At 32.4% G+C, this 20963-nt stretch overlaps 4 protein-coding genes across 6 annotated transcripts; 1 reads left to right on the top strand and 3 right to left on the bottom strand.

Moving 5' to 3' along the window:
- The first annotated feature begins 20 nt into the window (after window positions 1-20).
- Window positions 21-5308, top strand: LOC128393283 (uncharacterized). 2 transcript variants are annotated; one of them, XM_053353424.1, is made up of 7 exons: window positions 21-326; window positions 458-561; window positions 664-1713; window positions 1820-2366; window positions 2581-4040; window positions 4110-4163; window positions 4462-4963. In XM_053353424.1, exons 5-7 carry the CDS (start codon window positions 3665-3667, stop codon window positions 4680-4682), a joined length of 651 nt encoding a protein of 216 aa, XP_053209399.1. In that variant the 5' UTR covers window positions 21-326; window positions 458-561; window positions 664-1713; window positions 1820-2366; window positions 2581-3664; the 3' UTR covers window positions 4683-4963. The 2 variants fall into 2 exon arrangements, with proteins under 2 accessions (XP_053209399.1, XP_053209400.1); XM_053353425.1 differs by lacking the exon at window positions 4462-4963 and adding an exon at window positions 4992-5308 and having other exon boundaries at window positions 57-326.
- Window positions 5309-5405: 97 nt separating this feature from the next.
- Window positions 5406-10213, bottom strand: LOC128393276 (calnexin-like). The gene is made up of 4 exons (XM_053353416.1): window positions 9878-10213; window positions 8625-9250; window positions 7480-8172; window positions 5406-7403 (listed from the first exon to the last, which is right to left on the bottom strand). Exons 2-4 carry the CDS (start codon window positions 8992-8994, stop codon window positions 5842-5844), a joined length of 2625 nt encoding a protein of 874 aa, XP_053209391.1. The 5' UTR covers window positions 8995-9250; window positions 9878-10213; the 3' UTR covers window positions 5406-5841.
- Window positions 10214-10352: 139 nt separating this feature from the next.
- On the bottom strand, window positions 10353-14041 carry LOC128393278 (translocation protein SEC63 homolog). The gene is given in 7 exon segments (XM_053353417.1): window positions 10353-10640; window positions 10769-11381; window positions 11383-12668; window positions 12935-13049; window positions 13143-13251; window positions 13321-13455; window positions 13623-14041. Coding segments are annotated over 6 exon segments (2400 nt in total). The 5' UTR covers window positions 13454-13455; window positions 13623-14041; the 3' UTR covers window positions 10353-10496.
- On the bottom strand, window positions 13716-20658 carry LOC128393279 (ABC transporter G family member 20-like). Of its 2 annotated transcripts, none has more exons than XM_053353419.1 (5): window positions 20370-20658; window positions 19206-20278; window positions 17682-19052; window positions 15576-15782; window positions 13716-14880 (listed from the first exon to the last, which is right to left on the bottom strand). In XM_053353419.1, exons 2-5 carry the CDS (start codon window positions 19582-19584, stop codon window positions 14558-14560), a joined length of 2280 nt encoding a protein of 759 aa, XP_053209394.1. In that variant the 5' UTR covers window positions 19585-20278; window positions 20370-20658; the 3' UTR covers window positions 13716-14557. The 2 variants fall into 2 exon arrangements, with proteins under 2 accessions (XP_053209394.1, XP_053209393.1); XM_053353418.1 differs by having other exon boundaries at window positions 20414-20658.
- Between the last annotated feature and the right edge of the window lie 305 nt (window positions 20659-20963).

Raw genomic sequence — 20963 nt, 5'->3', positions numbered from 1 at the left:
TTCACGGCTCAACGGGAATCAACTTATTCTTTTGTGTTTCCATTACTCGGGTTACCATGACTTCTCCTCTTCTCTTCTCTCTCTTCCCTTTCTTTTTATCTTTTCCTCTGTCGACCTTTGTGTCTACATTACTCAGCTTATTCTCTCTCATTATTGTCTAGAGGGTTTCGCTTAATTATTGTTTCTCTTTCTCTCTTTTACTCTTTTTTTTTGCCGGTTTAATTGATATGGAACAATTTTTTTCTCTTTCTCTTTCTCTCTCTCTCTTTTCTAATTGTTGCTAATTGTCTTAATCTATTGTAAACACAAGCAATCAGATTATCCATGTAAGTTTGTTGATCGAATTCTGTTTTTCCGTTTGCTTTAATCTCTCAATCTTAAATTAATTTTATTCTCTTTATGAGTCATAACCGTTTTCGCTTTTTTATTGATATTTTTCAATGTTTTCTTTTTTCAGGATTATCTTTTACTGTGGAATAAAATTATCACCCAATTTGGAATAGTTTTGTCTCCATCAACCTTTGAATCTTTTATCACCATTGGATTAACTCTTTTGTCTTGGTAAGTCATCATTTACTCTTGGTCACTTCTTAATCTCTTTGTTTCATATTTGCTAATCTATTATCTCTCTCTCTCTCTTTAATCTTCCTATTAATGATATAGAATCTAATGTGTATATTAATGTACTAATGGTTTTGGATTGGATTTTGATTTCTCTGACAATGACCACTCAATTTAACTGGTCTTTACCCTTTTTGTATGGCTTATCAAGATGATGTCTCAACACAGTTGATGAATTTGATAATCTTTTTATATACAATAATCCAGTTGGGTTAACATGGTTAATTGTATTGTTTACCTTTTAACCATCGTCATGAACTGGATTGTATAACCAAAGATTTGAAACAAGTCAACAGTTTCCATCAATTCGCAATCAAATCCTTTGCCCTCATTAATCTTTTGGATTAGATTTTTTTTGAGGCTTTTATTTGGCGTAAACGTTTAACCAATTGTGAAAATATACATTCGATACATTGTTACAAGAAAGAAGAGATTAAACCCTGAACATGAAGTTGCTGACCATCAAAAATTGAAGGATAACAATTGAGACACATCAATATCTCTCACCACGGAATCATTTTTAAACAATTCAAACTTTGGTGTCTACTATTAAGGATCTCTTTCTTTTCTTGTTACTTGATCAAAAGCACCAAGATTCAGATTCAGATGTCTATCAGAAAAAGAGTACAAAGACTTTCTGATGGAAATCAAGATACAACAATCATCAGCCATCTTGTTTATTAGAAAACAAGTTTACCAACAACTGAAAACCCTATTAAAGGCAATCAATGGATGATATTTGGCGTAACTCAATCACGAATCTGTCAATTGATGAGAATGGTAAAAAAAGTGCAACCTCAAGTGTTGAGATGATGGTGATTAAGGTGATACTGGAAATGGTTAATATCTTGATTGCAATTGAAAATCTAAATGGATGGAAATGATTACTGTTTCTGTTTAAATTCATCTATTTCCATTTTGAAATTCATTTCAATCTAACACAAGAGACGATGTTGATTTGAATATTCAAATTACCGGTTTTCTTTTTAAATTATCTCTTTCTCTTTTCGCAAAGCTAATTGTGTTAACTGGACTCACCAGACTGAAAGAAATGACCCAACCTTGAATATTACATGATAATATCATGGAGAAGTGAGTTAATCTTTGCTCTTATCTAATTGTTTATCTAATGACGTTTCGTCATAATCCTTCATTGCATTAAGATGATTAATATTAATCTTTCACTTTGTTATTGCAGAGCTTTTATCGTAAAGAACTGGATTTTCCCATGGAGTTTTCAATGGACATGAAATAATCAATCATCGTCATTAATAATCTAAGAGTTAGACTGAATCTATGAGAATCAACTCTTGATTGTTTCGCCTAAATAATCATATCTTAAAAGGATCATGAATACAGAATTTACTAATTAATCTGATAATCTTGAAAGTGGATCAACTATTGGACAATATATACAATCTAATTTCGTTAATTATTGGACAATTGGAGATACTTGTATGAGATATTTATCTTAATCGGGAAAGTCTCAATTTTGATTATGACAAATTCGCTTGTTACATTTGACACTGACAATTTAATTTCATTTACAATCAGTCAACAAATTGTTACAACATATCAAATTAAGAAACATCAGTTGATTGAACTTTGTTTTCAAAAAAAGTTACAATTAATCAAAATAATCAAAGCAAAAATTGATCACTTAAAATTGTTATTAATATGATCAATAATTTAAAATATCTCGCTAATCATCAACTGTCAACAATTGATTCCAAGTAAATCAACAGGTAAGAAAAAAAAAACAAATTAACTGTTGTTCAACTTTATATCGCTTGCAACAATTAAGATGTTCATTTTACTCCAAATCTAAACTATAATTGTGATTAATTAATCATCCTCATTTGAATTAAATGAGGTAAAGCTAATTAGACAATTAAAATCTCAAGATTAACTAAATGATTAATAAAAAAATGACATCAAATTTTTTTCCTCTTCCTTAAGGTAAACGGGATCACATTGAAAGTACAAAGTTTTACAAAATCAAGTGTAAATGAATAAAAAGCGACTAATTAAAAGATGAGCCAATTAATTAGAACAATTAAAACAAACGATTTAGTTAATCAGTTTTTGTTTTCTTCTCTAATCAATGTCTCGATTGACTAATCATCCAAAAAAAGGTGATAATCTCCCACAAAGAGTAGATGAAATTAATTGTTCATTCAAAGAGAAAACAATTATCACCACAAAACCGGAAGGAAACTCATGGTCTTCCATTGAAATGATTCTCTTTTTGGCCTTATAATCAAGAAGATCGAACAAAAAAGTCATTTGTTAATCTCACGATGATTAAATCGATAGCGATTAAGGAATTAACCTGATCAGTTTATATAAAAGTATTTCTATCGAATACAAATATAAAAAAAAGTTCGAATCTTTTTCTCCAATTGAACGGAATCATCTTCATCTACTAAATGGAAAACAATCAGAAAAAGAGAAAAGAAAAAATAAAATTCTACCACCAATATCATCTTCATCATCTCTATCATCTTCTTTTCTTCAATTCTAACCACTAACAGAACGTTAATCATAAATTGATTGTCTTTAATCATCTAGGCCATTCATTCAAATCAAAGTGGATCAATTGATTTACTTTAAGCGAAGAGAGTTGATTGTTGGTGTCGAATTAAAAAAAGATTATCTCTCTCTCTCCTTTTGTAAACTGTTATGCTAAACAATTAGTTGATTGTTGATCTACCGGCGGTAATTAGAAAAAAATTCAATTTTCTCCTCATGTTTGGGTGGACACAATTTTTTTTGTCACCAAGGAGGAAGATGACAATCGAGAGAGTATATAAAGATGGAAAGTTCTTACAATCGGAAGTTCAGTGGTTTACCTGAAAGTGAAGGTATAAGGTGTTTAATTGAAGAGTAAAAGATATTCAATCAATTATTACAATCAGTGTTGTTCATTAATACCAAGGGACTGAAATCAATTGTGCCTTTTAAATTGTTGATTGTGAAAATCGTTGGTAAACCGAAAAGTTTAATACATTTGATTGTGAAAATCTCGTGTTCGTAAAAAATCATGGCCATTAGTTGTGGATATTTAATCAGTTTAATTGGTTGTACGCTAATTACTTTAGTCTATTCAACTCATCACCATCATGGTGGACATAGTAATATATTTCGGAAGCAGGATGGTTGGGGAAAGTACGAGTTTGCTTATGATATTCACGATCCTTGGGGGAATAAAAATTTCCGTAAAGAGCATGGACATTTCACCAAGAAGGGAGGACACGTCGAGGGTTCTTATGGTCTACACGATGCCAAAGGTAGACTGAGAATCGTAAAATACACCGCAGGTAAAGGTGGATTTGTAGCTTCGATCAAAACAAACGAACCAGGAACATCCGATGAAGATTCAGCGGCCGCTTTTTACAATGGAAAAGACGATGATCATGGTAAGTGAAAGAAAAAAATTTCGACAATTTTGGTCAACTGTTAACAATTAACTCTTTTTAATTAACTAGGAAAATGGAAATACGATGTCAAGACCCACCACGAAAAGGGAAAAGATCACTGGGGTAAGTACCATTTTCTTATTCTCCTTCCTTTTTTCCCCGTTAATTTCTATTAATTTCTCTCGATTGTTTCGGGTTTTGGGTTTCCGTTGATCTCCTGGTTAATTTGGTTAATATTTCCCTATGGTTACCTGTTGTGCTCTCTCTCCTCCTCTTTAATTCTCACTCTCTAACTCTCTCTCTCTCCTTGCTTAATATCCAATTTCGATTAAAAAAATTCTCATCAACTGGTTAATCTCATAATCTCAACTCCAAATCAATGATTCCCAATGATAACTCACAGTTACCTTATCATCACCAGATTTACTATTGTCAACATTGTCTCAAACTCAACAACCACCTCAAGTTAAACCACAACTTGAGCATCACCATCAACCACTCCAACCATTACAACCAACTCTCCATGATGATCATCATCACCTTGAAGACTTTAATCAGGTTGAAGCTGCTCAAGTTTTCCCTTGGGATATTGATTGGTTCAGTCCATTGATCTTAATCGTCGAGTTGTATCAAGCCAATTGAAATTGTTTTCCTCTTTCTCTTTCTATTCTTGCACAATTCTTGCTTAAATCATCATGATAAATGATCGTGGTGCCAAATTTAATCACAATGAAATTCACTTACCAAATTAACTCAAGACAATTAGCAAAAAAAAAACGATGCCAGGTAACACGAGACACAAATCATTTCTAATTAATTGTTTACCGAAAAAATTAACACGAATTTTAAGTCTTGTCGTCATATGAATGGAAACCCAAACATACGAATCAAATATTATCGATTATCGAAATCGAGCTTATAATTTGAACCATTTTCCCTCCCAATGCTTAGGTAAACATGATGACCATAAAGATGACCACAAGCATGACCATAAAAGCCATAAACACCATTTCGATCACTATGCCGCTGCCGCAAGTGAACTCGAACCTCAGGCCAGCAAAGAATACAAACTGATTCCGGTCTCCAGTGATTCGGATGGATATCGACGAGTAGCTAGTCACCTCCCAAGAGCTAATTTCAATTTCCTCTGAGAGACCCTTAACCTTTGACCGAATACCATTTGATAAACAAAATCGTCCAATTCTGTTGATATATTTATCCGATTGCTGAGCAATTGTGATAATGTTCAATATTATAATTAACTGATATTTTTTCTGAGAAAAAAAGTTCAATCAAATCTGAACAATTTTGATGTTCAATCATTTGAAACTGAACACAAATAATAAATGAATAACAATTAATTAATACTCATAACAAATGGAATTTTTTTTTATTAATTGAATCAAATGAAAGAGGGAAAAACAAAGAGCAATTAATTTACATTCTAACAATTTAAACAAATGTGATGGAATTGATTTGAAATTGATTTGAATTTGAAAGATTATCAACATTTTGTTTTAATAGAAATTAAATTATAAAATATTAAGTTTAATTTCCTCTTGCATTTGAGCGGAGAAAATGAAACCAATAATTAAATCAATTCATTCTCGTCGAGCTTTGGTTCGGCGACTTTTACCTTTTCCGTTTCCGGATTTTCCACCAGCACCATTACCATTTCCCCCACCACCTCCTCCCCCACCATCGTTCTTGCGACGACCTTTACCTTTCCTCCGTTTTCTGATCGATGGATTTTCTGATCTACTTGTATTCTCAAGAGATTCAAGTTCTTGAACTGATTCATCTATTGATTGTTCATCATTTCCATCGCCTCAAAATCATCACCATTAGTTAATTGTTGATTAACACCATGAGATTGCTCATTAAATCCATTAGTTACTGAATCAAATTGACATTTTCCTATTAAACTATCACCATTTTCAGTGTTATTGCTTTTTGAATAATCAACAACAATTGGATCATAATTGTCATCGTTAATTTTATCCTTGAGCTGATCATTTATTTCATTGATTTGGTCATCATTGTATTGCTTTTGATTGTTTATTATTGATAATTGATCACTTTCAATTGTTATCGTTTCCTTTTCCTCTTCTTCACCATCATTTGGAGTAATTAAATCATCACCATTAACCCTAAATTCATTTAAATCAGTTGCAGTCTCCAAATTATCGTTATAATTGTAATCGATATTTTCATCAATGTTATAATCGTTTTCTGGTCCATCATTCATGATTCCATAATCGTACTTTTCCTGATCGTAATCTTGATCATCATTATTATCGTAATTAACATGCTCATTGTTAATTAGTTCATCTTGTTCCTTTTCTAATTCCAATTCCATGACTCTCATTTCATCCACTAAATTATCATCATCTTCTTCTTCCTCTTCGTCAGGAATCATTTGCTTCATACAAGCTGATCTAAAACTGACCGTTGGTGTTTTCTTGGTTGACTGATAACCATGAGAGTGTTGATGATATTGATAAGAAGATGAACAATATCCGGTCATCGTGATCGTTTCCGGTTGTCCACCAGAAACTAATCGAGATCTTAATCCACTAATTTCCGATTCCAAAGTTTCAGATGATGAACAACCTGAATCGTTATTTTTATAGGCATCATGGTATCGAAAGGCATATGGATCATGATGATGATGATTGACCTTACAACTTTCTGTGAATGGTGAATGATGAGAATGAGGATAATGCTGAGAATCGTTGATTGTTGTGCTCATTGAACTTGTTGATGGTTGTGAACAATCAAATATTGAAGATGGTGAACTCGGGGAAAGTGTTGACGATAATGTCGAGGATGAGAAAGATGTAGGAGGAGGTGAAGGTGATGAGGATGATGATCCGGGAGTCACACAGCAAAAACCGATGAAAAATATCACAGGTATCGCAGTGGCCATTATGTAGACTGCCCAAAGCCAAGGTTTCTTGTTGGTCTGTTTGATTAACCGTTTGAACCAATTGTCCGTCTCAAGGTCATTGAGCTCCTTTTTAATCTGATAAGTTGACATTGAAATGGAATCGGCCAAGGTGAAATCAGAGGTGACCAGAATGTTGTCAAAAACAATTCCATCGGTCAATGTCCATAGTTCAAAAGTGACCGCATCAATTGGTGACATACTAGAGTATGGATGGTTATCTTCAAAGTGATCTGGATTCAGAATTTTCTGTGGTACCCATTTACCCTGATAAGCGGGATTAGGAATCAAGGGTGGACTCCATTCACCTTTATATCTTGGATTCTCGATCATCGGTGGACTCCAAGGACCACAACCGGGAACTAACGAGCAGCGGGGATTTTTTATCATCGGCACTTCCCAAGGACCGTCTTTATCTGTTTATTTTATTAAGAGATTAGGTTAATGATTAAAAGATGAAAAGAGAGTTGAAAGTTAGATTATGGGACTGACCTTCAGACCAATTTTCGGGTTCGGTTGCTTCTGGATCGGGAATCATAAGAGGTTCATCTTCAAGCCAACTTTTTGGCTTCTTGGCCTTTGAATCGAGGATAAGTTTAGCTTCACCGTTATCCCAATCGTCGGGTTTCACTGCATCCGGATCTGGAACTTTTTCCCTTTCATCCCAATCTTCGGGTTTAATATCGTTCGGATCGTCAATTTCTTTGGGTGGATTAACGGGAGGAGAGAAATCGGCCAGTAAAGACCCACTAGCGATCACCCTTTTATCCATTGACAGTTCGAATTGGCTTGATGGACTGAGATAGAGTCGGAAAAGATGCCATTTACCATCGGTGACAATGTCCGCTAAATTGGTCAGCGTATTAGCGTCTTTCCAATGTATTTCCCGTCGCTCACCGGTTTTATTATTAACATGGGCAAAGATAAAGTGTAACCTATGGTCAGATCCACACTTATCTGGACCAAACATGATAGTATAAAGTGACTGGTCATTTATTAGACTTAAATTTCCCGATGGAGATGAAAGTAACTTAAGATAAGCTCCTCCACACTCTTGACCATTACGATACTGGACATCATATTGAACTATCAATGGGCTCGAGTTGGAAAAGTTAAATTGTCGATCAAATTGTCTGCTAATTGCATGATGTTTAGATTTGGATCTCATTCGTAATCCATAGTCACCTAAATGAAAACAGAATCAAAAAGAAATGAATAAATTGTTACGAATTTTAAATTTAAGAAAAAAACTCTTTGTGACATTATTAATGTCTCATTAACCATCAAATGAAATCAATTAAGTTTGTCATTTGTTATCAATTCAGTTCTATGGTCGTAGTGATAAATTAGAATTACAATTGAATTGATTATCCAACAAATGAACAAATATAAAAAGAAACTCGTAGAGAATCAATGGTTAATTCATCTTTTCTCTCTCTCTCTCTTTCTCTCCAGTGATATTACTCATGGTCGAATGAATTGATTTTGATTGATCGAATCAACAATTTAATCGATAATCAAGAAACATTAAAAAAAGAAACAATGAATTAGAGTAAATCGTTAAATCGTTGAACAATTTTCTGCGTAAATGTTGAGATTTTCTGCTCATTCATTAGGTTATTGGATTCGATTCTTACCTCGAATTTTTTGATGAGTCACCACAATGTCCCAAGTTCCATCATATTTATATTTACCATTCGGACCTTTTGTGGCCTCCGACTTTATCCAAGTCTTTTTAAATCGATGAACATCATCAAAGGATTCGTACAAAAAGACTCGATCCATCGAGCTGGGATTGGGTGTTTTGTAAGGAACGTAAAATTCAGCTCCATTTTTATCACTGGACGTAACTGGATTCACCGGTGGTGAGGCCTGATTGTGGGTCGTAATTGTCGCCGACGATCCTTCACCTTTACTCTGACCATTTGGAGGTTGCTGGTCAATTCCAATGGTACTCTCACTGATCAGAAGCACTACTAAGGTAACAGGTAAAAGTGGCGATACCATGAAGGCGATTTAAGTTTCAACTGAATTGCAATCGAATTAATTTTGCGGCGAAATTTCCTCTGAAAATTTTTCCCGAATTCTAATTAGTTCTTAACCATTTAAATCTATTTTGAACTATTTCGCTCTTTCTGAACAATTCGATTATTTGATTTTCTCAAGTCTCGGATGATCTCTTGGTGTCTTCGTTTTGCTTTGGATCGGATTTAAATTTATTATCGACTTTAAATGATGGAAAATTTAATTTGTAGCAGTTAATCTGGATAGAATTTAGTTAATCAGTTAATTGTAATATTGAAATTAAAGAGAAAGACAATTTGGTCCTAATATTTTTCTTATATTTTCGAGACGTCAAATATTGAGCATTTGTCGATTCAGATCATCGAGTTTATTACTTAAATTGGATGAGAACGGTTGTTGAGACGATGATAATTAAATTGTTGAGAATCAAAAATTGATTATAATTAAATTTTGACGGTTGTTGAGATCAATTAAAAGCACCAATGGAAACGGAACATTGGAAGGATGATAATTAACTGGATTCGATGCTCGACTAATTTAAACGTAAATCATTTTGATTAGAAATTGTAGTTTACTTTTTCATTGGTAATCCGATTTATCACCTTAATCAAACAATTAACTGGTCTTAATTAACAGGGTCAAGTATGAGAATCAGCAATTAGAATAAAATATAAAACAACAATTCCAATTTTCTCCTTAATGAGTTTTCTCGTTGAGAAAAACCAAACAAACACAAAGAATCTTGATCGATAATTAAATGATAACAATTAAAAAGGCAGCGAATTGACAATCGGCAATTAAGTCAATCAGTTAACTAGAAATTAAGAGTCGATCTAAATATATGAAAGCACATCAATATAATTACTTTTTATATTTTCGATGAAAAAAAACCAAAAGAATAGAACATTTTAAACGCAGAATCGAAATTGTTTTTCGAAATTCGATATTTCCTCTGTCTATTTTGTCTTTCTTTTCTCTTTTCTCTTTTCAATTCTTCTCTTCTTCACCGTACCAAGAATAAGATTCGACTCTGGACTGTTCTTTCTCTCCATGGTAACAAAAGTTCTGAATTCGATGCTTTTTCCCAATAAGTTCTTTCATTTCTTGATAATATTTTCATTCGAAGAGAAAAATTAAACACACAAGTTGAATTCTTATTGACACTTTTTCGATGAGAAACAGAAAAGACCAAATTGCGATTTTGGATCATGATCAATTCTATCGATTCTTATTAGTAATCAATAATTCACAGATCAAACATGGAAAAATTATCATGATAATTTTTCTCTCTTTTTATCTAAAGAAGAAAAGATTAAATAATATGGAAAATTACTTATCAATTAACCATCGAAATAAATAAAAAAAAAGTTTCTCTTTTGTTTTCTTAATGTTGACAGAGATGTTGACAGAAAAAAATCTCACAATCAAGTGAGAATATATTAATTATAATTAATATTATAGCAATAGAATATAATTTTATCTTCTTAATCATCACTTTCTTCTTCATCGGATGTAGCAACTAAATCAGAATCTTCGACAGCACTGTCATCCTCTCTAGTCACTTCTTCTTCATCTGATAAGTCCCAAACATGAATATCGGAAATTATTTTAGCTTCTTTAACGTCCAACTAGAAATGGAGAAAAATACAAAGAAAAAGAAAAGAAATTAGTAAATTGTTGTGATTAGAATGATCTTTAAAAGGTTACTGGAGGAATAGCGATTGACTGATACAGTCAATTGATTGTGTAAATTTACCTTGACAGGTTTGGATACATCACAATCAACGTAGGAATCACTTCGGACAATTATCCAGTAACTGTAAACTCCTGGTTTATGGGGAGCAGTTATTTTAAATTCAACTTGCTCTTCATCTACAAGATTTGTAACTAAAATCGGTGTAGCAATTAAATCAATTTTCTTCCTATCAACCATATAAATCCACCAATATTCTTGTTTATCCTCTGGAAAATATGGACAATGAACACTATGGGATCTTTTTGATTTTGTTTCAAGAATTTTCTCTCTCTTGAATAACTTTTGTTGACATTTATTCCATTCTTCATCATCATCGTCATCATCTCCTCGAGATGTTACTGTTGAATTACTTTGTTGTTGAGCTGATGATTTAGTCTCTTTATTGGTGCTTGTTGTCGCTGTTGGAGTGTCAATATCACTTTTGGAAATATCAGATTCTTCATCACTATGGGTAATCTCATCATCTGATTGATCATCTTTAGCTTTTGTGGTTGTAATTGTTGTGGTGGTGGGTTTAGACTCTTTCAATACTCGTTCTGTACCCGAATTTAAATTTGAATTATTTGATTGGACGTTAGTCTGACGTGTTGATTGTTTCTGTTGTTGAGGTTTTCCTTTTCTTTTGCTGTTTTGATACCTTCTTTTTTCCTCTATTCTTAACCCATTGATTTTGTTTCTTTGAATGCGGTGATTCTGGTGCATGAAGTGCATCTCCATTGGCAACTTCTTCTGAACCATCACCATCACGCTCAGCCTTGTCTGGATCATAATCTTCAGAACAACTTTTATCGATCAACATTTTAATTGAATTTCTTATCAGGGTCACTGTAAATGTAACAATTGCTCCAGCGGTGATTGTTGTTGAATCTTCATCATCAACAACTTCCGTTTTTACATCTAACTCCAGAAAAGGCATTCTACTCATCACTTGAATTATGTTATGATAATGTTCATCTGTAAGGCTTCTTAAGAGGGATCTTCTTTCATCTTCCTTAATTGTGGCCAATTGTTGAATACTTCGGATGGTTCCACGTTTACGAGTATTAAAATATCGAAGCATATCTTCAGTAATATGTGGTAATTGAAGAAGTGGGCTCTTATTGTCCCAAAGAGCTTGGACAACTAATCTACATAATTTCATAGCATTTTCAAGAGTATCTTTATGTGGTTTCCGGGAAATACGACCAGTAAGCGCTAGAATAGTTAATTGTCCAGCACATTGGACAAATTCTTGAATTAGAAGAGGACATTTTTTCACAATAACCAACTTGTCAATCTCTAAAGTACCAGGAGGTAGTTTCATACGACTAAGGTGTGCATGGAGAAGTGCACGAGCTTTCAAAGAATATGGGAAGAATAAAGGTTTCTCTCGATTGTTATCATTGATATAAGGTAATTCCTTAATTAATTGGTTCACTTCAAGATTATCACTTGGCCTTTCAATGATTTCACTGTTCTGTCGACGATGGAATTCACATGAGGCAGCTATTATCATTAAAACTCTTTTCAATGGCATTTGATGAGTCTTATGAATGAAGTAATAATAAAGTGACGTGGTATCCAAAAGCACTTGGTCTGCTCCATATTTAACGGATCGATACCACCAGATACCAACGGCGGTTGGTAAAGCGACCATGAAAACTAAAGCATAAAGTCCTAAAACTAAGATTGAATTTTCCTTCTCAATAATCCAAGATGGTAAGGCGATTCCGAATGAGGTTGCACCAGGACCATCAGGGTTACCATAGAGTTGCCAATTTTTTCGGGCTTCATCATCTGTTAATGCTGCATGAGCCTTTGTTAACAGAAGAAACTTCTTCTCATCTCCAGTTTCTTTGTCAGGATGGTATATAAGACTTAATCGACGATATGCCTTCTTGATTTCTGCAGTCGATGAACTCTAACAATAACAGAAAAAAAACAGCAATAATAAAAGAAGAAGGTAAGACAAGTCATCATAAAATCAGTCAAGTTTGTCAAGCAAGAGAAAAGACAGAGTAGAGAAGTGACACATAAAAGGCTTGATAGAATATAAACAAGGTGGAAATTCAAAGGGCTCAGCATTCAGATCGAAAAAGAAACTACGGTAATTAGGATTGGATAAAAAAGAAATGGGTAATAGGGGCGATAACATGATAATAGAAATAAAAAAAAAGATTAACATACAGGATCAATACCGAGAATTTCAAATGGATCCCAAACAACATAATCATGTTTAAGATTGACAACTTTATAAGCTGTAAGAATCATCGCTATCCAGCCAAGGAGAAGTACGACTTTTCTGTGAAAATAAAAGACAAATGTAAGTATTGATTGGCGAAAAGTTGTCATCTATAATATCAATATTGTAAATGGTTTAAATTGGTCAACCTACATTGCTTGATTCTTCACCTTCTTCCATGGCTCTCTAGATTCAAGATAATTTGATTTGATCGCACATGGGCCACAGTGACAAGCGTTTATTTCCCGAAGTTTGTCTTTATCTAAATATGGAAAAGAAGAAAATGAAATCGGTAAGTCTCAGGTTAAAAAAGAAAATGACAAATTGTTACCTTTCTTTTTCTCATAAGGCCAAAAATAGTATGTGCAAGGAATCACAACTAAAGCCAAAAATGAGAGAAGAAAATAGAAAAATGTACCGCCACTTTCATCGTACTGAAATTTAGATCCAGTTCCTGGTGCCATGACTGTTGAAGAGAAATTAAAATGTAATTAATAAATGTGGACAATAACAAGATAAATGTAAGAGAAAAAAAGATGAAACATAGGAAAGATACACAAGGGAAAGAGAAAGAAAGAAAGAGAAAGAGACAGAAAGAGAGGATAAGTGAAGCAAATGGAACCAGCATCTTACCTTAGCTTTGAAAATATCTAAAAGTTGATGAAGAATATGAAAGATAATTGTTGTCAGTTAATTGATTAAAATGAGACACTGAGAAACCGATAGAACGGGGAAAAAATAATTATCCGATTTGTAATTTGATTTGAATTGTGATGGTGAATAAAAGATGAAAATTGATGAAAATTGATCAACCAAAGAACCAAAAAAATTTAAGGTAAAGAGAAAAAGGAAAATAAATGTTGATGTGTTACTGTTGATTTACATTTCCAATTGTATTAAATTTGTTGTAAAAACTTTCATTTGATTAAAGATGACGCAGTCAAATTGTTCACTGCGTGGAAACAATTAACTATTCTCATCAAGTTAATTAACTTTATTTCTAAGGTAAAAAATAACTAAATCAAATAAAATTCACCGGATTTAAAGACCGGATTTTAATTCAAGTGTTGGCTTCAACTCTGTGTCTCTACATTTAGACAGACTCATTGCCAACTCATGTCACTTTAGTGTTGATTGTTCTCGCCAGATGGAGCCACTTTTTGCAAAATTTAATTTTCAAAATTTTTTTTCAGTTAATTTAATTAAATTATGATTATGTGAACAAATTGATTTACAATGATTTTTAAGTTATTGCACAGTTGTGTTAGAGTGTGATTGTTTAAGATAGCGGTCAAATTGGTTTGTTGTTGTATTTAGATCCTAATTATAATGATGAGTGAGTGTGTTGAGTTTTTTTGTCTCGTGTTAATTGTTTTGATTTGATTCCAATTAACTATGGGTGATTGTGTTTGTCTTGCTGATGTAATGGTGTTAATTTTGATTATAAATGTTGGATTGATTTAGAATATACTATGATGTTGATTAATGGCTCCTATTTATTGGGTTTTGGGTTTTCCTTTTTGGGACTTGGAGTTTGATTTTTTTTTGCTTTTGATGATTTTCCAAATTTAATCCTTCAACTTTTGAGTCTTTTTGAATAATATTACAGCTGAGAAGAGGAAGATTAATGACCAACCAATTGAGATGATAAAACCAAACATTACTGATTGATGGTTGAGATCAAGTCCTCTGGAAAGGATACTTCTTAATGCTTCTGTTGGTATGGTCACCGGAAGGGCAAGACTGACCTTCTTGAGCCAAAAAGGTAATGATTGGACAGGCCAAAGGGCACCAGAAAGTATGAACATCGTCAGTAACATACCATTACTTATGACAGCAGCCATGAAAAATTCAGAGCACATTGAAGAGATCATCATTCCATGAGTTAAACCTTAAATAGCAGATAGAAATTGATAAAATTAATATGTAATACTAACAAAAAGGTATCCACACAAACTCAAGGTAAATAATTGGCCAACTAACATACAAAACTAAATAATCTTTGTCTGGATTAGTAAATCAATATGATCTAATTACAGTAATTAGAATTACGTTAACTGAATTGCTTCATTCTCTTTTCAATATCATGATTCAGATTCGCATCTTAACCTATTCAGATTCTACACATGATTTGTACTTTAAATTGTTTATCTTAATTTTGTCATAATTCTGAAGAAAAGGAAATGTTTCATTCTGTTTTGTTTTCGATTTCCTTACAACTAATTAGATTTGATCGTTGATTCAATCAACAAGGTTGATCCAGATTAGAAAATGACAATTATTTTTCAAGATCTTTTCAATCTATTTCTAAAATCTCGCTAATTATAAGGAAATTGTTCTATTATCAACAGTTTCCATTTCAACAATTAAGGTCTCAATAAACGCCTACACTAATCATCTGATTGATTACAATTAAAAATGATGATGATATGAATGTTTAATCATTAGCAAGGTTTTTCTGACATGAGAATAAAAAAATTCACCTTCAACTTTCATTTGTTTGTTTCATTTCTTAAGTCTACTGATTGTTCAATTGTTTCACCTTCCTAATTGTCTGTTAATTGTTTTCATTTCAATTAAATTTACCTGAGACACTTTGCAGAAAAAGAAGTGATAAACCTTGAAGAAAAGGTCCATTACAAGGAACATCGAAAATAAATAAGGCCACAAGGAAAAGAATGACCACCGAAATGGACATAAATATTATTCGAGCAATTAAATGGCCTAATATTATATGAGTAGTCGTAACTCCGGCCACGAAGTTGCGTTCAAACATTTGTCGAGCTCTTTCAACTATAGAAAAGGGAAAAAGAGATAAAAATAAATCAATTGATTAAAATGGTGAATTAAATTTCGGAAAGAGAGAGAGAGAGAAAAAAAATCAAGTTAAATTGTTACTATTAAATTAATCAATTAGATCTTAAAACAAAAACACCGTTAATAAGGTTAACAAAGGACAATAGGACAATCTAATTATATCAAAATTACCAAAATAAGATCAATTATAAATTACAATTGTAATCAACAAATTCAGTGATTAACTGAAAAGCAAATATAAACAATTGGTGAAAAAATTTTCTCAACCCACAAGCTAATCAACTTAATTGCTTGAATTGGATAGTCACTAATCACTGGGAACATTAGATAACAATTTAATAAGCAACTGTTTTTGTCTAATTTATTTAATAACAATAAAAAAAAGACAACAATTGACCTTGACAAGAAGGGAACAATTAACTTTACCAATTGTAATCATTATCGTTTATTAATATTGTTTCAGCTCTAAATTGCAGGTCTAATTAAATTGTTGATTATTGATTTTTGGTGAAATTACTTTGACAAGACCTGATTTCCAATTATGCAATCAATAGTTTGATTACATCTTAAATTGTTATAATAATTGGTTGATTGCTCACTGATTGTGAATCTTCATGATTTTCAGATCAACAATCAAATTGATAATATCAATGAATTAACTCAACAGGAAAAAAGTTAAATTGTCAATCAATTGTTACCTTGACACGAATACATTTACTTTTGTGATTGTGATTAAATCATGATAATTTTATTCAACAATTAAGTGTAAGAACGAACTAAATTAAAAGTAACAAAAAAAATAAATACTTTTCGTAAATTTGACAAACTAAATTAACAACAATTAATATACATTTACGTCCTGTTATTGGTTATCGATAGCGGAACAAAATTTATTAACTATGCAACAAATGATTAGTTGAATAAATTGTTGATTCAAATCAGTAAATACAATGTAATCAACCAACAACCAAATTAACTAATTAACTCATTCATTGAATTATATATTCTTGATTAAAGTGTTTAAAGTTAATCCAGTGATGGCTCCGATTGTTAAAATAACAATGTTGGCCATCAACATAATTAAGATGTTGATTGTTAGGATTATGATTAGTGGGTTAAATTGTGATCAAGTTTAACTTCCTTCCTTTAGTTGATAATTTAACGATATCGCTCATTGATTAACTAATAAGCTAACTTTTAATTAATTCTGTGTTTTCAATACCAAAGATAAAGTCAACTGATTAATTGAAATGATTCAATCTGATTGATTATCGAGTGATAATCAATTTCAAATGATTAAAGTCAATCAAAAGGTTGACCGATAATCCAATCAACATGTAATTAATCAATTCGGTTCACTCGTTAATTAGATCAAAATCATAATTTTTATTACATTTTAATTGATCAATAATCAATATCCAATGTATTTTATAATTAAAATTAATTACCTTAATCAACAACCTACAGTTCAGTTGATTAATTTTTTTTCTAATAATGATGATTAAATCAAATGTAATTCGTTGATTATTATGGTAAATCTGAAAATAACTTGACTGATTTATTGATTAACTTTAATTGTATCAGAAAATGATTTGATTGTTGATGCAAGTAAACAATAATGATAACAATTTTGAAAATCAATTGAAATCAAAATTAAACATTAAACTTAATTGTCGATTACATTTTAAACTGTATCTCCTGTAATTTTGTCAATGTTAAATTAGCTAAGAAAAAAGTAATCAATTGTTATTGAATCTAATTTAATGTCAGTTTTTGATATAGAATTGATTGTTGTCATAAAATAGGATAAATTGTAATCGATGAGCTGAAATTGAATTAAATATATAGTGATTAAAGTGATAACAATTAACTCACCGGTAAGAACCATAACTGTTAATCCAAAGGCACAAGAATAAGTTAAAATAATTAAAGTTCCGGGAATTCCGTAATCACGAACGGCAAAGTAATCACCAGGTCGATATTCACCGAAAATGGCTGATTCCACCTTAATTGGGGGAGTAAAAAGTTCTGATGAATATCCGAGGTCACTTGAAACATCACGAAGAAACTTTTGAACGGCAATGTTCAATGAACGAAGCAAGGTAACAACTAAAATCTTATTGGTGAGATCAGCATAGATTTTAATTGTCGAATCGTTGACAACCCGATCAGAAAGTATCTCATTTGTTTCTGAACGTTGTATCAATGAATCGGAAAAATTATGCTCAAAGTGAAGAGCGGCCAATAGTTTATTGGCTCTAACACCTTCAAGAGCTTCTTCCAGGGAGGAATAATTTCTTAAACTAATTATCGATTTGTCGATATGAGATAAATAGGTTTCCGATAGGTAAGGTGGATTCTCATTGTTAACCAGAGCAATTGGAACTAATTTCGGGGTTCCTCCGACACACCAGCAGAAAAGGAACAGTGAAACAAGGGGAAGGATAAATTGTGCAAATATGGCTGATGGTTGACGAACTGATTGGATTAAAATTTTACGAGTCACCGCGTCAAGTTTAGTGTACCAATGAGCATTACTCGAATCGAGAGCCATGTCGGGACCGAAACCTGATTCGGGTGTTTCAGGTTCCAATTCATCTGCTGATTCAAGTCCATCTCCTAATCCTTGGCCTAAACCACCAACTATTCCTGGAGGTTCATTCCAGTCTCTTGGTGAAAGCGGATACTTTGAGAAAAGTCCTGATCTTTTCCTTGATGAGGTTCGTTTCCATAATTTTGATTGTCGCTTCTGAGCGACACATAATTTATAAAAAACATCCTCCAAACTTTTGGCATGATAGCGACGGATTAATGTTGACGGTGAATCTTCAGCCAGAATGTGACCTCGACGCATAAATCCAACCATATGAGATCGCCGAGTTTCCTCAATATAATGAGTTGTAATTATTACGGTCATTTTCTCGTTCTCCGTTAAATGAATTAGAACATCCCAAATTCGAGTACGTAAAATTGGATCAACACCAACGGTTGGCTCATCTAGAAGTAATAATTTAGGTTTATGGACCAGGGAACAGGCAAATGAGACTCGACGTTTCTGTCCACCCGATAAATTTTTAATATAAAATCCTCTCTTGGGTAAATCCATTATCTCAATTAAATAATCTATTCGTTGTTGGAGTAAATCATTGTGCATAAAGTAAACTCGACCAAAGTAGATTAAAGTTTCCTCAATGGTTAAATCATCATAAAGAGCAAAATCTTGCGGCATATAACCAATTCCAGGTCCTGAGGAAAAATTGTCAACAAAAAACAATTAATACATTGATAAACAACAAATCCACAATTGAACTGTAAGTTAATCCAAAGGGTAAAATTAAATCAAATTAACATTTTGCTTTATGTTGTTCGTGTTGTAAGTAAGAATTGAGATAATCTAACCTGGAATAAAACTTCCTTTGGTTCCTGGTTTATAACCGAAGACTCTGATTAATCCTTTTTGTGGCTTAAGACACCCGATGACACATCTAAGTAAAGTTGTCTTACCGCACCCACTGGGTCCAAGAAGTGAATAAATTGCCCCAAGTGGAACTGTCATGTTGGTGCGATTCAAAATGTTCACAATTTTATCAGCACTTCCAAGGGTATAAGTAACACTACGAACTTGAACAGCACTAGGAACTCCAGGGTCAAGAAGAAGTCGCCTTCTTGGATTAAGAATCGCCAATACTGGTTGATCAATTGTCTTAATCTCTTCCAATACATCCATGTTTGGTAGAGATGTAAACTCACGATCTCTCATCTCATTAATGACAATCATGATGATGATATTTTTTTTCTTCTATTTGTTAATCACTTTCGTCTTCTCTACCGTGAAAATATTATCCCATCCACAGGGAAACAAAAACAACTAAAACGTTAATCACAACAATATAAAAATGGAGGGTAAATAATGTTCACTAAATATTGAGATTAAGATAATTGGTAAAAGTTAAATGGATGGATTAACAGTCTAATTAGAGTGAAATTGATGATGGAATCACTTTTGGTTTGTCAGAAGGATGATGATGATGATGATTAGAATTAGAATGATAGATCAATCTAATTACCCAATTGATTAGAAACAATTAATTTGGGGAAAGAAAAACAATTTCTAAAATATAGAAAAAAGCGTTAAATTAACAATCGGGTATAAATAAAATAACTGTTGATAAATTGTTCCAACAGTGAACACATAACTTAATTGTAATTAGATGAAGAAGGTTGTTGTTTAACTGATGACTTGATTAACAATTTGAGGGTGATGATGATTAAGGTTGAAATAGATGAGGCGGGATAACAAACATAAGAATATTGAAAAATAGAAAAGAATTTTAAGTTGTCGCCATTTTTGTTTTCTCGACACTTTATGATTGTTTCAATTTTCCAGCACAAAAGTAAATTCAGTTATCTCCATGAAGAAACACTTTCCATCTGAATTGGAAATTGACGATTTCTCTTTAACCCTTTGGAATCTAAATTGACACACAATTGGTAATAAGAGAGAAAAAAAGAAATTGTTACCACCACCAAAATGGGAGAGAATGAGAGAGAAAAATTAATTACTTGATTAGGTGAAAATGGAGAGAGAGAGAAAAAAAGTCAATTACAATTACATGTTTACGGCGACACAGTTGATCACATTTCTAAATTGTTGGATATAGTTAATTGACAAAATACATTCGTTGGTGTGTATTATAAACATTAGTTGATTCCAATTGTTACCTTATAATCAGTGAGCCAATTTGATTACTCCATTTCTGATGAGTGGATTTACTGATTGTTTATTTGTGTGCGTTAAAAGCAAATAAGTTTCACTTTTCAAGTTTCAAATTGAAACTTTCAATTGTCAATCCTAAGGGAAAGTATCATAAGTGAAAATGTTTTCATTTTCTTTCAACAATTAAAGTTAACAAGGAGGCGAGCGATCAACATAATTGCTAATCGACGATTTTTATAATAACTTATGATCGAGAAAGATTATTAGTTAATTTAGATGGTTAGACTGGGCGATTACGTTAGACTAATAGAATTGTTTTTAAGAGAAAATTTTGAGAACGAAGAATCTCAGACAATAGTTCACCTTTATGGATTTGGGAATTGACCTTCGGTAGGCCAAAAGTCCGTCTGAATTTCTTTTTGCTTTGTGAGCGAAGTTTT

The sequence above is a fragment of the Panonychus citri genome, unplaced genomic scaffold (genome assembly GCF_014898815.1).
Source record: "Panonychus citri isolate SS breed McGregor unplaced genomic scaffold, ASM1489881v1 Contig00138, whole genome shotgun sequence".
Lineage (NCBI taxonomy): Eukaryota > Metazoa > Arthropoda > Arachnida > Trombidiformes > Tetranychidae > Panonychus > Panonychus citri.
This window is presented reverse-complemented; position numbering and strand designations above follow the sequence as displayed.

Coding starts and splice junctions, on each gene's coding strand:
- LOC128393283 (XM_053353424.1), top strand. CDS start 3,665: ATGGCCATTAGTTGTGGATATTTAATCAGTTTAATTGGTTGTACGCTA. Junction 4,041..4,109: donor TGGAAAAGACGATGATCATG/GTAAGTGAAAGA, acceptor TTAATTAACTAG/GAAAATGGAAATACGATGTC. Junction 4,164..4,461: donor AAAGGGAAAAGATCACTGGG/GTAAGTACCATT, acceptor TATCATCACCAG/ATTTACTATTGTCAACATTG.
- LOC128393276 (XM_053353416.1), bottom strand. CDS start 8,994: ATGGTATCGCCACTTTTACCTGTTACCTTAGTAGTGCTTCTGATCAGT. Junction 8,173..8,624: donor GACTCATCAAAAAATTCGAG/GTAAGAATCGAA, acceptor GTTTTCATTTAG/GTGACTATGGATTACGAATG. Junction 7,404..7,479: donor ACCCGAAAATTGGTCTGAAG/GTCAGTCCCATA, acceptor TAAAATAAACAG/ATAAAGACGGTCCTTGGGAA.
- LOC128393279 (XM_053353419.1), bottom strand. CDS start 19,584: ATGATTGTCATTAATGAGATGAGAGATCGTGAGTTTACATCTCTACCA. Junction 15,783..17,681: donor AACAGTTATGGTTCTTACCG/GTGAGTTAATTG, acceptor CCTTTTCTATAG/TTGAAAGAGCTCGACAAATG. Junction 14,881..15,575: donor TTTTCTGCAAAGTGTCTCAG/GTAAATTTAATT, acceptor CTGCTATTTAAG/GTTTAACTCATGGAATGATG.